The 15,954-nt window shown below is 41.7% G+C and overlaps 1 protein-coding gene across 1 annotated transcript in view; it reads left to right on the top strand.

Moving 5' to 3' along the window:
• The window catches only part of jph3b (junctophilin 3b), a 51,261-nt gene that overhangs the window by 24,765 nt on the left and 10,542 nt on the right, over nucleotides 1-15,954 (top strand). The window contains exons 4-5 of the mRNA XM_047597097.1: nucleotides 9,846-9,970; nucleotides 13,326-14,296. Coding sequence (XP_047453053.1) covers nucleotides 9,846-9,970; nucleotides 13,326-14,296 — 1,096 coding nt within the window. The remainder of the gene's footprint in view (nucleotides 1-9,845; nucleotides 9,971-13,325; nucleotides 14,297-15,954) is intronic.

The following is a 15,954-nucleotide window of genomic DNA, read 5'->3' as shown; positions in this document are numbered from 1 at the left end:
ACGGATTGTCAGCAGGTTTGTTGTGTTCCTCGAGACGATCTCCGGGTTTCAAGATTCCCCGGTTTGAATGGTTACAGTGGTTTCACATCTCTGAGTAACCTCAGCATGTAATGACTTCACGCGGTGGGGTTGCGGATGTAGAGAAGCAATTTTCAGACACTTTCCTCAGCAGTTGCTCTTTTTTTTGTGTGTGTGTTGTGTGCTCGCTCAACTCTCAACTAAAGGTAAAAAGATTAAAAGTAAAGCCCCTCTGATGTATGGCTCCAGGAGAGAAACTTCTCATGTTCATTGACCTTGTTTCTGATCACAGGAATACTAAATGTGGAGTCAGTCTTTGAAGTGAAAGGGTGACTGAATCTCAGCTGTGGCTGGGACACCTGCAGAGCTGTCACGGACGCTAAGCTACCTGTAGCTTTGCAGGGTCAAGAAAGACAGAACATCCATCTATTGTTGATAGATGTTTAATAGAAAAAAAGAATTTAAAGTTATTTAAAGGTACCTGATTTAGCCTATGTAGTAAAGACAAAGTCTGAACTCTTCCAGTGGACAAAGAGTTAAAGAGACAGACAGAAGGATTTCATGGTCCTCTTTGAATTATACCATTGATTAAATGTAAGATATGTCATTTAGAAATAATCCTGCAAGTCAAGAAACTCTAGTAAAGTGTAATTTAGTGTCAAGCTATTGCTGCCGTATTATAATATACCCTTTTAACTTCCTTGTCAGCAAACACATCACAACTCATGACCTTAAACCATGTTCATGTCTATCTATATACACTGATGAGGCATAACATTACGACCACCTTCCTATTATTGTGTAGGAAGGTGTTTGTGAGTCATCAGAGAATGAACATGGGTCTTCTGAGGGCGTCCTGTGGTGTCTGGCGACACAGTATTGTTAGTTATATGTTACATGTTTACTCTTTAAAGTCAGTGATCTGCTGTGTAAAGTCTCCAGCTTGTGACTTCTGATCGACGATTGCTTCCTAATTTTCCTTGAACGTTCCCTCGAAGTCTGACCTCATATTTTAAAATATAGTTCTGGGTTTGAATGTTGCTTCACGTAGTTGCTGTTGGAGCAACAGGTGGAGCTGGCGGGGTTAAGACATCTATTAAAATAAAAAAACAAAAAAACAAAGAGATTGTGGCAGCAGTAAAACTTCAGCCAGTGTTCGCTCTGTGGAGAGTTGTGCTCAGATATTTAGAGGGCATGCACAAATGCACAAGGGGGGCTTGAATTATTTTTGGGGAGGGACAGAGTGTCCTTGTTCAAAGTAGGGTGCCACGGTATGCCTGCTTTTTAAGCAGATTCACACAGATCTGGATAGAAAATAAATAAATAAATAGAATGTTGAGTGGTTAAGAGAAGATGAGAGGAACATGGCAATCCAGAAAGAAGAAAGAACGTTGTTGTGTTGTTGAGTTTTAGGAAAAGATGATTGGTTTGCCTTCTATGCACACAAACAAAATGTTATGTCAGTCTATGAAGTGGTTCTGCAGCTCTTTTCTCATCATATTTTCCTGTAGTTTTATATTATAATGCGTTTACTGAAGCCAACGTGCATCCACATGGCCGACAACCTTCCTTGTATGCACCACATGTTTGTCTAATAGTTGCTGTCTGTGTTAACCCTCATGTTTCACTTAAAGCTGCTGCTTCCTAGCGAGAAGTTTTTCTACTCTATCTTTATGTTGACCTGAACATGAACAAGCATCGTGAGCACAAGGTCACTGAGCACGATCGGCAACATATCAAAGAGCTACTTGGCAACAAAAGCCAGCTGGAGTCTCCAACCTACAGCCGTATATTTTTCTGCATGATGGGAAATAGGGAAAAATTCATACCAGCAGGTGGCAGTAGTCTGTGTTCGTCATTGAAAAGGGGAAACAGGAAGAGCTACCATTAGCTGGGAAGCTAGGAAGCTAGGAAGAACTGCAAACCATTGTACAACACGTTCTTTTTCTGAATCATGCTGATCAGTTTCTCTACAGTTTATTTGTTGTAGATGATCATCTTGTTGCGGACATATTTGTATATTTGAACCTTCAGATTTTTTTTTATGTCTTCCTTATATTTATTTGTTAAGGTGAGGGTTAGGTAATGTTAACTAGAACAAATAGGACAACAAAGTGCTGAAATCAACAACAACTTGTGACATTACACATGAATTGTGGGGGATTGTTTAGGCTGTGGCTGCAGGTATTAAGCTCTTTCCCATGCGAACTCGACAATTTAAAAGTCCAGTATGGCCGACCTGATGGTAGTGGGATGAGGCGTTGGTTGAGTGGGTGTTTAGTTTAGTTGTATTTAGAGGGTTTGTCGCTGCAGGGACACATCTGTGATTTATGGTGGACCTAAAGTAAATAACTATAAAAGATGACTGGCAAACCAGTCGTTGCTTTGTACCTGCTGGTTTTTTTAAACTTAGTTTATACTCCCACAATGTATCCATTTGAGTTGAAGCTAATTCAAGTTGAACAGTTAGTTTTAGATGGTTAGATGGAGGCAGAGGGAGGAAAAATGTCCTTGTCCGGTGGCTCGTTTCTGTCCACTTCTCTCCACTTTAAAGGTTTGTCTTAGCGCCAGTGTGAAATAATCAATACCTGACCCGTGTTAATTATAAAGCCATAATGTCAATTAATCTATTAATTCATAAACTTTCCACCAGAGAATATATATACACACACACACACACATTATCTTTAGATCTCATGTAGACTGTCGTTCACTGTTTTCCTCCTTAATGCAGTAGATAATTCAGCCAGGCTTCATGTTGTCTCCCTAGAAACAGAAATAGTCCAAATCTAAATTTGTACTAGATTTAAAAACCACAGCATGTTTTTTCCAGGTCTTTGAAACAGAAGCAGCATGAGGTTCTCAACACACTGCTGCATCTCCTCAGCGGGAGCACGAGGTAACGTGCAGAAATTACTAATTCGACGAGCAGCAAAGTGCCTCTGAATATTCGTTCGGCGGAGACGGGCCCCGGACGCTGTAGAGGAAAACAGGAAACGGGTCGCTGGTTTTTACGGGGTAATGGTAGGAATCCAACTTTAAACTCCAGAGTAGCGTTACTGAGCTCACAGTTTTAGCCTGGCCTAGCTCTCAGCTCTCCTGCACAGAAAACGTCTAACCCAGATTCAGACTGCAGCACAGGACAGCCTCCCTCCCTCTCCCTCGCTCTGTCCCAGAACAGCACAGCAGGGTATTTCCTTGTGGAACACCAGGAGAAACCCTGAAAGGTGAAACAGTCACAGGATAATTGCGGCAAGTCTTTGTCTCTGGAATGAGAGCGCGACGGTAAACTGGTTCAAGGATGATGTGGCTCTTTCTCTGACTTCCTGAAGTACGATGAGCATAATAGAGAGATAGACGCAGACAGGAGGAATTACAGTCAGCAAAAATAAAAGTAAAAAATAACAGTATAGTGAGGTAGAGTATATTGAAAGTTTAGATGAAAATATTAAGTATATACTGTATAAAAATTACTAAGGTATATATAAAAATAGACATATAAAATACACTAAGTATATAAAAATATATAAATATATATGATTTGCTACAAATGGAATAAATATGGATATGAAGATATGTGGTAATATAAGATGTATAAATATCATGCACAGTATATGATAATAGAAAACTAGAGGGCAAAGTGGATATGAGTAAATAAACACTCTATTCAGTGAGTGACAATATACAAAATATGGACATGAGCTACAATATATTGTGCGTATATGTAGAGAAATAAACTTATTAAACTATACAAGATATATAAATACCGGAGATATATGAGAATTTGTACCATATACGATATATAAGTTATTAAATATAAATAGAAGTTTGTGTTTTTAAAACTGTCCTCAATTCATTTCTAATTGTCTCCCCAACTTTTTATAGTGGCTGAGGTCAAAGGTCGGGTTTGTCCAGTTGTCCTGGTGATTAATGTTGCAGTAAATATGGCATTCTGTGGTGTGTGTGTGTGTGTGTGTGTGTGTGTGTGTGTGTGTGTGTGTGTGTGTGTGTGTGTGTGTGTGTGTGTGTGTAATACCAGGCTCATGAACTCTGATTACTGCTGTCACATGCGTCCATGTAGGTGATGTGTCATCAGACTACCTGCGATGACTTAGTGCCAGATAAATACATCCGTGACTCACTGCTCCGTGGACGGAGCCATTCACTGTAAATCTGTGACCTTGTTTCATCAGCACGCCCCGAGCCCGACGCACACTCTGACAGGCACACACAGTGTTTCCATCGCTTCAGAGGACACTGGTTTACATGGACACTAATTATCCACTCATAATCAGAGAAAAAATGCCTCGGTCTGAACGGCCTGATCTGACGGGAAGGAGTTTTCAATCAGAATGAGAGTGCTGGTGTGAACCTTTGATAATCTGTTCAGTGGGTAAATATTAGCTCCTAATAACCATGTAAACACTTGATCTGATGGTTTCTCTCTGGTTAGAATAAATCCGTTCTCTCCGGGCATGTTTCCTCCACGTCAGGTGATGAGTTTCCAGGAGGGACAGAAACTTGGAGTGAGAAAAACAACCTGTCGCTTAATGTGGAAAACATGACTCCGTCTTGGTCATCTTCCTCTACTGAATCAGTTCAGTGTTGCCAATAAAGTTGAGGAAAATCTTCTTCTTCGTATATTATATTAAATTATATTTCCAGCGAACTGCAGCAGAACCACTTCTGTATTAATTAATATTTTGAGGGCATGCAAACAAATACATCTTATCCAGTGATGCCGGTAATGCTCTAATCTAACCACTTTTTTCGATAACAAGGAATCTAACACGTCACTATTTCTAAACCAGTAATCACATTAAAGTTACTTATCTGAATCACTATGTGTTACTGTTTTTCCCATTTTCCTGAGTAAAAATAAATATATTTTTGCTTTCTTCTTGGTGTTGGGGGGTGATGTCATGTATGCGACAAGTCACGTTTTAAGCACGGGAACAACTCACTTGTAAAACCACGCAGGAACACAAACGTAAACAACAATGGAGGCGGGAGAGAGATTCACGTTGTCCCTTTCCTGCCCCTTAAATCAAGGCTAAAATTAAAAGGAAAGAAAAGGATATTAAAAAACAAAAAAATTAGCGGTATTTGATTTTCATTTTAAAATTTTAAAATTAAAGATGAAATAGATTTTTTTATCAGGGGGGAGAATGGATAAACACAACTTTCCTTTTTTTGTTTCTAAAAATAAAAAATAAAATCGTTAGAAGACAAAAACAAAAAAGCGTCCGTTTTTTTCATATTTTCACAGCACAAGCTGCCGTTTTCAAAGGCTCAATTTTTTGTTTTTTCTTTTTCTGAACGGAAACGGTCCCAGTCGTGTACAACCATTAAGTTGGAGAGAGTTGAGGAATTTGGTTGCTCAGCATGTTACAGAGGAAATGCAGCATTTTTTCTTATAAAAACATGCATTTTAATTTAAAGCTGTTAAAAAGCTCTTCCAATGAAGTGAACATTGGCAAAACCGGTGGCCAGACAGAGGGGGGCAACTGCTGAATGTAACTAGTAAAGTAACTTGTAATCTAACTTAGTTACTTTTAAAATCAAGTAATCGATAAAGTAACTAAGTTACTTATTAAAGGAGTAATCTGTAGTCGGATTACTTTTTCCCGCAACACTGATCTCATCTGATAACTTTATTTAGCATCCATGTAGTTAGAATGATCAGGTTAAAGACGTTTTACCTTAATTTCAAGTTTTTAACCTACAAGATTTATTCCTTTACCTCATGTAAACATGATTCATGTCCCCACAACATGAGTAGTACAGGGACACACACAAACACACACGCACTATTAGCGCTGATGCAAACCGGAAAGCTCAGAGAGATATGAATCACCCTCATCATCATCATCATCATCATCATCAGCTGGTTGGGGCTGATGACAGAGATGATGGAGGAGCTTTGGTGCGTGAGTCTTGGATTAGACTTTGTCTCCTCAGCTCAGCTCAGCTCATTGTGTTCCTGTTGTCCTCCTCTGTGAGTATCTCCTCCTGCATCGCGCTCTCGTCTGTTGTTTTCATTCTCCTCGTGTTCCCTGTTGTTCTTTATCTCTTCTGTTCGGCCTTGATATCCGCTGCGTCCCCTTTGAGGTGAACGCTCACACGCCGTTATCAGACTTCTAAGATGTGCTTCTTTTTAGGGAATATTTAAACCTCTTATACAATACTTCTTACCAATAATATTAAATTCTCTGTAAGAATAAAATTAACCATCTTGGAAAGGCAGCATCTGTTTAAATAAGTAGTTTAAGGAAGCCCCAAATTTATTTTATAAGGTATTAAATAATAATCAGATTTTTTGAAATGTGTGGGAGTTTTCTCTCTGTTTTACTGGATGTCCTTGAACATATCTTGAACCTGTTTGAGTTTCCTTGAAGACGTTTCATCCGGTCCTCAGTGATGGAGTTTTTTTTTTATCAGGAAACATCTGTGGCGACTATAGGCTCAGATAATCACCTGCAATTAAAAGATGAGAGACCCCCTGAAACCTTCTGTGGACAGACGTTAAGACCGCGATCTGTGGCGCCTCAGTCAGAGAGGGGCTTTCCCAGTTTTACATAAATGGCTTCTTTTACTCCTCTTTCAAACCATCTGTCCTCCCTGTTTGAAATGTCCATGAGAGGAGAAAACAGATGGTTTGGAAGAGGTGGGGGTCGGGTTTGAGGACAGTAAGACAGACTGACTCCATAATCAAGCTCTAACGTTAACCATCTGTCTCTTCACCTGAACTCCTCGTCTTGATCCTTTAAAGTTGGTACAGATGCATTAATGCAGGTTTATCATCAGGGTCGATAATATTTGGGTAGAGCTGTGGTTCAGTGGGTAGAGCTGGTTTCCTACTAACCAGTTTGATCACTAGTGCCTGGACTATATGCACCAGGTAGACACTTGAGCTTCTGCTTCAGTAGGGAAGTCCCGATCAAGCTTTCTTGCCCCTCGATCTGATCCCGATCTTTTCACATTCAGAACCAAAGTTCCTCCCTGGGGATTCCTGAAGTCTTTTCTTGTCTTCCTCGCATTGTCCCATGTGCAACTGGATTCAGTCCAGTGAATATTACCGTCAGAGCTAATGTAGCGAGGAGAGGGCAGCTCATTCCTTGGCTCCTGAAAAAGGGGGTTCACAGGTCAACATCACAACAGCTCAGTAACTTTGAAAACTTCTTCTTCCCGTCACAAAGAAGACATGAACGCTCGTCCGTCCCTTTTCCTCCTCTTGCATTAATGTAGAGGTTGTCAATCTCGCGGACGCCGCTGTAATTACTCTGTCTCACAATTAACCCGGCGGTGATTCATTGATGTTAAATACGTAACGCCCTTTAACTCCATCTTCTCCTCCATTGTCTACCTCTCTTCCTCGTCTCTGCCCACGACCTCAGCACCGTCCCTCCTTCCCTCCTGTTTTTTTTTTGCCCCCCTTAGTTCCCGTCCTCCATCTGTAACTCTCTCTTTTTGCTTTCGGACAGGATGCCGCGTTGTATAATCTCTTTTGAACTGGCAGCTCCTTTCTCTCCAGGCAGTTGATTCATCCAGGAAAAGGTTGTTCCCCGGGAAGCCGGCGAGCGGGGATGGGAAGTTGTGTAAAGAGAAAGGAATTCGTGACATTTTCACCAAAAAAAAAAAAAACCCAAAAAAACTCACCTTCTCTTCAACCGACCAGCATGCACTAGCACACATGGTGGTGGTGTAGGCTGGTGTACTGTTGTCCTGTCAGTCTGGCATGGTGGTGCTGACAGAGAGTGGAGAGAGGGGCAAAGAGAAACAGAGAGAGGGAAAGAGAGGGGGGGGGGGAATCAATAGCCATCGACATGCGACACTGCATCAAGACTGTTACTGACCAGAGACAGAGAGAAGGGAGGGATGGAGGAGCTCTTGTACATGAATGAGGAGGCCTCGAAGAGAGAGAAAAGGCAAATGCAAAACAGAGCGACGACGGCGAGGAGAAGGTTGCGATATAAAGGAAAAGATCCATTTTGTCTAGAACTGGGGGAGAAATGCAAGAAGGTGGGATGAGAGGCAGATGAAAAGAGGGAAAGGGCAATTAAAGAGAGAGCATAAAAAGAAGCAGATATGAAAAGGAGGCCGTGGAGGAGAGCCCGTGAAAAGGCTGACAGACGGAGTGAATTATTTTGTGATGGCAAACATGTTTTTTCAAGCAGAAGACGGCTGTAAGCCGATGAATGCATCGTCCTCCCATGGCTGCTGCTGCCGAGGCCTCCTTGTGTGCTCCTCACCTTCTGGCTCAGGTGTCTTTTATAATAATGAGATTTGTCAGCTGAATCTGGACAGAGATAATTCAGATATGAATGATGCTCGAGAATATAACGCTTCATACATATATATATATATATATATATATACACACACTGTTTATGGGAGGATGTGAATGATGCTGATTGATGACTAGAAGATTTTCTAAGTGTTTGTCCAGTGATTTCTTCTGTTTTTTGTATTTTTTTTCCATTTCTTGTGTGCACTATCCTTAAAACTATATGCTGCTGCAACACTGCAAATGTCCCCACTGTGGGATAAATTAAAGGAATATCTTATCTTATCCACTTTTTGCTCCTTCTGCCTCTCCCCTTTTGTACAGTTCTCCTGAGGGAGCCGTAGTTGTCGCATTTTTAATCACCATTAATCCTATTTCTTTATACACCAATCACGCATAACATTATGACCACCTTCCTAATATCGTGTAGGTCTCCCTTGTGCCTCCAGAACAGTTGTTTGTCATCAGAGAGTGGACATGGGCTTTCTGAGGGTGTCCCGTGGTGTCTGGTAACAGGATGTTGTTAGTGGGGGGTCTTTAGGTCCTATGGGTGTCAAGGAGTGTTAGTGCTATGGGGTGTTGATGTCTGGTCTGGTCTAGGTGAGTGCTACATGTCTGAGTAACATCCACATGAATGAAGTGAATTGTCACAAGAGGCTCAGTGTTATTTATTTCCTCTGTCAGTGGTCATAATGTTATGGCTGATTGGTATTCATGTTCTGTCTGCATCCGAACATCTGAATAACTGCTCTCATGTCAGTTTCGTATCATATAATATACATATAATTTGGTGTTGTTGTCATTAATTGAGGTTTCCTACATCACTAGCTGCTTTAGTCCGATAATTCCGTCCTGTGAATTACATCACAGAGGATTTGTCCGTCTTTATCTACAGTCAGTAATTAATTGATCATTAATTTCGTTAGAGGCAAAACAAAATGTCTTTTTGTTATGTAAAATGTGCACGCAGAGAAAATGTTCAATTAAATTAATCAAGCTCAGTTTGGACATTAATTAAAACAACTTAACTGCCGCCCAGTTCATTGGTTGAACGATGATTGTGCCGCAATAAAAGAAGATAAACCCTGTGAGATGCATCATGTTTTCAAACGGGGTCGTCAAGAGAGAACAAGCAGAATTTGTTGGCTCCAAATTGCAAAGTATCCCATCACCACCTGCAGGAATTGAGCTCCAGAATCCAGGTTGGTGGACGACTGTATCGCTTCTGTAGTATCTTCCCATAGTGTAGTGGTTTTCGCGTACACCTAACACGCCAGAGACTCGAAACCGGGCAGAAACATTATCACCTTTCTGCAATTTTGAGAGACAAATAAAGGTTTTCTAATTTTATCAGTAAAAAACTCCTCTCTCTGCACTTCCATTGTTCCAAAGGTCAGTTTCTGGACAAAGTATTTTTTCTGTCCCATCTCCTATAACTAACTGTACTTTTGGAAGAGAAACCACCACCACCAGTGACTGTATTATTTCTAATTTTATAAACCTGATTTTTATACTGCATTCATTTTGTTCTGTGTTTCAGGACGGCTCACGCGCAGGGTAAATCAGAGGCGGCGGTGGGAGCGTCCCAGAAAGCCCAGGAGGAGAGTCGTATAGCCAGGGTCACCGCCAAGCAGTTCTCCCCTTCCTTCCAGCACCCAGGAAACGGTGGGTTCACTTACACAAAAACGCACAACTCACTGAACCATCGAAGCATCACATGTCCATATTCAAGTGTATAGACATTAAAAAACCCAAGACATATACAGCAATCATTCATAACATTATGACCACCTGACTAATATTGTGTGGGTTCCACCTTTTCCCGCCATAATAACCCTGTCCCATCAATGCATGGATTTCTCTAGATCTCTGTGGTTTCTGTGAACCAAGACATTAGCAGCAGATACTTTACGTCCTTCAAGTTATGACATTGAATTTGTTTTTCCAGAACATCCAGCGCATTCTCAATTGGATTAAGATCTGGAGTAGAATCTGGAGGCCGGGTCGACACGTTGAAGTCGTTGCGGCGAACCTCAAACTGGTTCCTGTCGTAATATTTATTATAAAACCAAACTTTAATTAAGTGGAATCTGGGCTGGAGGGAAAACTGCTGCAGTCTATCGGCAGGCACATAACTGCCAGCTGTGTGGTACTTAGCAGCTTTATGTAAAAAAAGAGAGAAGCTGAAATCTTTTCCTTAAATATATTGCTTTGATATATTGGGGATTGAACCTTGCTTCAACTGTGAGGTCTAAAGAAAACAATAATTCCTTTATTATGAGGGGACAGGCTTTCACGCTTGGTTCCTTTTTAGTAAGATGTTCTTTATCAGGGATTCCCAAAACTGATAAAGAGATTAACTAGGGACCCCTGAATTATTATATGTGTTCTATATTAAACTCGACTTAGTTCTATTTATAAATATACATTATTAGTATCATTTTGCTTTCAATATTAATCTATCCCTTATCCCTTCACTAAAATGTGTTGGATTCATGTTAATGTGTATTTAAAGAAATGTAAATTTATGATCATTTGTAAATTAGAAAAATACTCCTAAAAAATGTCTAATCAACCAAAGATTTTGCGACCCCCTTGCACTGCCTCCGTGGACCCCCTCTGGGTCGCTGACCCCCTGTTGAAGACCTAAGTTTTATACATTCACGTCATCACTTTGAACTCATTTCTCTCACCAAACCTGAGCTTTACTTTGCTCTGGATACAGTCTACATTGCACACAGGAGACATATTTAGTCATGTGACTGTGCTTCTTCTTCTTCTTCTTCTTTGATTTTTGGCAGCTTTGACGTAAGGAAGAAGTCCACGTTCCCAATGGGGCGTGGTTTTGGTTAATGGCAGACCTAAAATAAATAACCGGTACTGATCTGATCTTTGTAGAAGTACCTGGATCCCTAGATACTGACCACTGCAGAACAGGAAGTAGTTTTTGGGCTCCGACCCATTTTTCCAGCCACAACAGTTTAGCCCTACACAGACATCAAAAAGAAAGTCTCCCTAACGTAACCCACCTATCCACCGTGATGACCAGATAACCGGTGTTCGTAATGTTATGGCTGATTGTGCACACACAGCAACACGTGTGCGTACACATGCGTGAACAAAGCCAAACACATACCCATACAGTGTGTGTGGGTCGGCGATAAAGGTCAGTGTCGGCCACCCTCCAGCTTTACGGTTCAGCCTCCGTCACTCACACCTGTAGAGCTCTGCAGGCAGCCGGCGCACGACAACATGCAGAGTGACACACACAAACACACACTGACTTCATGACACATACTGTACACTCCCACATGAACTTACCTTAGGTGACAGTGATTGTTCTTTTGCCTTCTCTTCTGCTCTCAGCAGCTGTCTGTGTTTCCTCACACGGCTAAAAAAAAAAAAACAAAAAAAAAACAGTTGTTGTGAGAGCAACTATGACAACTAGCATCAGCGCTGACATTTTGCAGCGTGTTTGTTTTGATATCCTGCATGGGCATCAGCCTCCACCCTGCACTTTCCTTCAGGTCTGTTCACAGATTAAAAAAATAAATAAATGCTATATTTAGCGAGAGGAGGTGATCAGAGGAAGCGTGGCATTTCTCTCTGGTTACTGTTAGGTTATTTTCTCCTCCCGCGTAAATCCGTGTGATATCCATTATGAACCAAACTTTAATTAAGTGCAATCTGGGGTGGAGGGAAACTGCTGCGGTCTATCAGCAGGCACGCAACTCCCAGCTGTGCTCAGTGTTTACTCAACAGCTTTATTTAAAAAAGGGAGACAAACTGGAATTGTCATCGTTTCCATAAATATATTATCGTGAGGTATTGTGCAGTTCATCTCCTTTCAACTGTAACGTCTGGAGAAGACGATGATTCTTTTAGCGTGAGGTGCACGGTTTTTATAAAAATTATAAATTATAAAATATCTCCAGTGCAATAATTTTCACACAGTCTTTAAGATTAATTAACAATGAATCTGCTCTAAAAATCTGAAAAATGCACTTAAGCAAATAAACACAACTCACTGATTGAGTCACATAGACACAACCAACAATACACCGATCAGCCACATCATTATGACCATTGACAGGAGAAGTGAATAACTTTGACCATCTTCTGACAAAACAATGTTCTGCTGGGAAACCTTTGGATCTAGCATTCATTCGTGTGAATGTCACTCAGACATGTACCATCCACCTAGACCAGACCAAGCACCCCCATCCTATAGTAAAGGCACTCATTTGATGGCAGCATCCATCCCCAGCAGGATGCAGCCTGACACAGACACATACATAAAAACAGTTTAGGAACAACTCAAAAAACATCAAGAACAGCACAATGTATTGATCTGGCCTCCAAATTCACTAGATCTCAAACTGATCAAGTGTCTGTGGGATGATCCACAGAGGCCCCTCCCCTCAACTCATAGGACTGAAAGCCAACACACAACTAACAACACTGTGTTGCCAGACACAACAGGACACTTCAGAAAACCCTGCAGCAGGACTGCAGAGACATCAGGCTCCAAATAATTCAAAAAGGGTCCCCAAACTTTATGAAACTGATCTGATTTTGAGTGTAGTATGCATGTAATTTATTCCACTGGCACTAAATCAAACAACCCTCTGTTCCAGCCCTTCACACTTAGGTTCCTTTTCACTGCTTCGCTGCAATATGATTTTCTTCCTTGCAGCATAAGTAAGAACACAATACAGTCTCTAGTTTGTTAATTTTTCATGCTTGGTTAGGAGGCGTACAGCAAGAGACATTGGGTCCGTTTCTAGTTTCTGGATCAGTATCTTTTATTTTTTGGAATTCCTTAGAATTTTCTCCAAAACAAAATATTAACAACGGTGTGGAGAGTTTACATGCTGATAGTTTTAATTATTCTGTCATTGTTTTCTGCATCGACACCTTAAGTTCCGAATTTAAACCACTGATGATCTTGTTTTCCCCAAAGTTTGAAAACAGCTTTAAACCCTCTTCACCACCTTCCTAAATCCTTTTTTTTTTGCAGGTATGGAGGTGCAGCGTCCCAAACGTCAGGTGTCCAGCGAAGTGGAGGGCGAGGGCTTGTCGAGTAGCGCGGGGACGGCCGACAGTCCGGACATGTACTCGAAGAGCGCGGCCTCCGACGACCCGTCCAACGACGCCGTGACCCCTGACCTCAGCCCGCCTTCTTCCTCGCCGCCCCACACCCCGCCCCCTCCTGCCAGGCCATCCCAACGAAGCAAGAGCGCCCGTTTCCACCGGCAGAGCGCCGTGGACCACGGGGACAGGGCGAAGGAGGGAGGGGACAGGGGTGAGAAGAGCGGGGGAGGAGGGCATACGGAGATTCAGGTGATGATGGAGGGAGGTGGTGGGGGAGGCGAGGGCGGTGGAGGGGATAAAGGGGAGAACCAGAGGGCCAACAGCTGGAGCGAGGACAAGAGGAGAGGGGTGTTGTCAAAAGGTGGAGGCGGTGGGGTGAGCGGACGAGGAGCGAGCCGGACCAATGGACACAAACACAGCTCCTCCAATCACAAGTCGCGGGAGCACGGCTCCTCCAATCACAGACAGGCCAGAGGGGACAGGTGGACAGAGTCATCCTCGTCTGCCTCTTGGACATCCGGGCACAGGGGCGTCCACGGGAGGGCGGGGAGGCTGCTGGAGCAGGACGAAGAGAAGATCAGCAACTACGAGATGGAGATGAAGCCTTTACAGCCCAGAGACTCCACTACCCACAAGCCCCATGGGCACGGGGAGGAGAGGCACGGGCACGGAGAGGGGCGCTCGCACACCGTGCAGAGACAGAGGCATAAGAACCGAGAGGGGAGGGAGGGGAAAGAGGGCAAGGAGGGAGGCAAAGACTCAACGCACAAGCTGGACAGACCGGGGGAGAAGATGGATTCACGGCCTCTACGCCGGGACCTCACCCTCTCCCCCCCTCTGAAATCCTCCCCCATCACACCGGAGCAGCAGGACATCATGCAGAGCAAAGGCAACTCGGTAAGACTCACACTCACACAAAACTTTATTAGTTTGATTGAAGCTGAGACTGAGACTCATCAGTTAAAGAAATAACAACACTCAGCGCTGTGGATATTTCCTGGTTTCAGCCTTGATGATTAAACAGTTTTCTTCATATGAATAAAGGTCCAAGCATTTGTCTATACAGGTGTTTGTGACCGTTCACCCCCCAACGGAGACAGGAAGTGAGATCTAGAGGCAGTTTTCTTTCTGGATTTAATGAACCCAAACAATGAGAAATAGTTCCCTGACCAATAGGAGTCGTCTTAATTTAAACAAATTCAACTCCACGGCACTCAAATGACCTGTATGACTTGAAGTCTGTTCTTTCCAAAATGACTCTACGTAGCATTTTAGATATTTTTACATAATAACATTAAAATTTAATCTTATTTATATGGTGTCAGGAACAATACAAGTTGTCTTGAGGCAATTTTGTTACAACAAAACAAACTATTTGTTTTTGGACAGGAATAAATTTAGGCCTAGTTCTTCTTTTTTTCTGAGTATATCAGAAAAAAAAAAAAACTCAGTATTATATGTACTGTATATTAAGGTGCTGGTTTATCCTCCTGAGACCCGTCGTCCTCATATGGGGACATTAAGTTTTAGGTTTGTGGCAGCTTATTGTGCTTCATTTAGACCCATTGTCCTCATATGGGGACACTTTTGTCTGCCATGTACTGGTAGCGAATGGTCAACACACTTGTTTATTTATGCTGATTAACTCTTCTGGTTTGATATGACGAATGAGCGAATTTGACAAATTCAAAAGTACTCGTTTGAGGACATCGGGACTTCATCGTTTCCAATTCTGCTTTTGCATTAAAATAAACTGTTTTATATTTTGGTACACACTGGTGACTTAAATTGTCATGTACTGGGATTGTCCAACTAATCCCAAATACCTAAAGATCTTAATTTTATCTTAAAGAAATTAAGATGCATTATAAACAAATAGGAGGTTAAAGTGTAGTTATTCTTATAGGTGTTTCTATTATTTTATAATAGATATTTTAGACAAATACTTCAGCGCTTCAAACTGATTTAGTCACATAAATTCTTTCACAGTTTTAAGACTTTAAGACTTTATATTTTGAAGCATAAATCTCGTTAAATGATGTCTCACGCTAACCTCAGGCTGAAAAGTCACACAGTTTCTTAGATCAGTTCTGTTGCTTGTGACAAAAATGTGCAGGCTTGTTTCATTGCTGATATCTGTAGATGTGGTGTCCCTGTTAAAAAGTTAATTAGGGCTCAACTTTTTCTCTATGAAACAAATGACTTATGGGTTTGTTTGGAAAACCCATCATCTACCCAAAATGTAGGCAAAGTCTTCTATTAAATGTAACAAACTATGGCTTAAATAAAAAGAAAGCTTTCTATAATATAATGATGAGGTCAGGACATGGTGAAGCTCCTGGACACCAAAGTGTGAGACTTTTTCTTGATGAATCTGGCCTTGCGTGTGGTTCCATCGTCGGGTTTAAACAGAAAACGGATTTGCTGGAAATTATAGCCAAAACCAAAAAAAATCTCTGAAACTCACAGGAACTCGAGCATTGTCAAAACCATGAATTGCATTAAGAGACTGTTCAGGGACTATTTATCGAATGATCAGATAAGGTTGGGAAACT

This window comes from Mugil cephalus, chromosome 10 (assembly GCF_022458985.1).
Source record: "Mugil cephalus isolate CIBA_MC_2020 chromosome 10, CIBA_Mcephalus_1.1, whole genome shotgun sequence".
In the NCBI taxonomy this organism is placed as follows: domain Eukaryota; kingdom Metazoa; phylum Chordata; class Actinopteri; order Mugiliformes; family Mugilidae; genus Mugil; species Mugil cephalus.
Note: the sequence above shows the minus strand (reverse complement) of the source record. Positions and strands in the feature narration are given on the sequence as shown.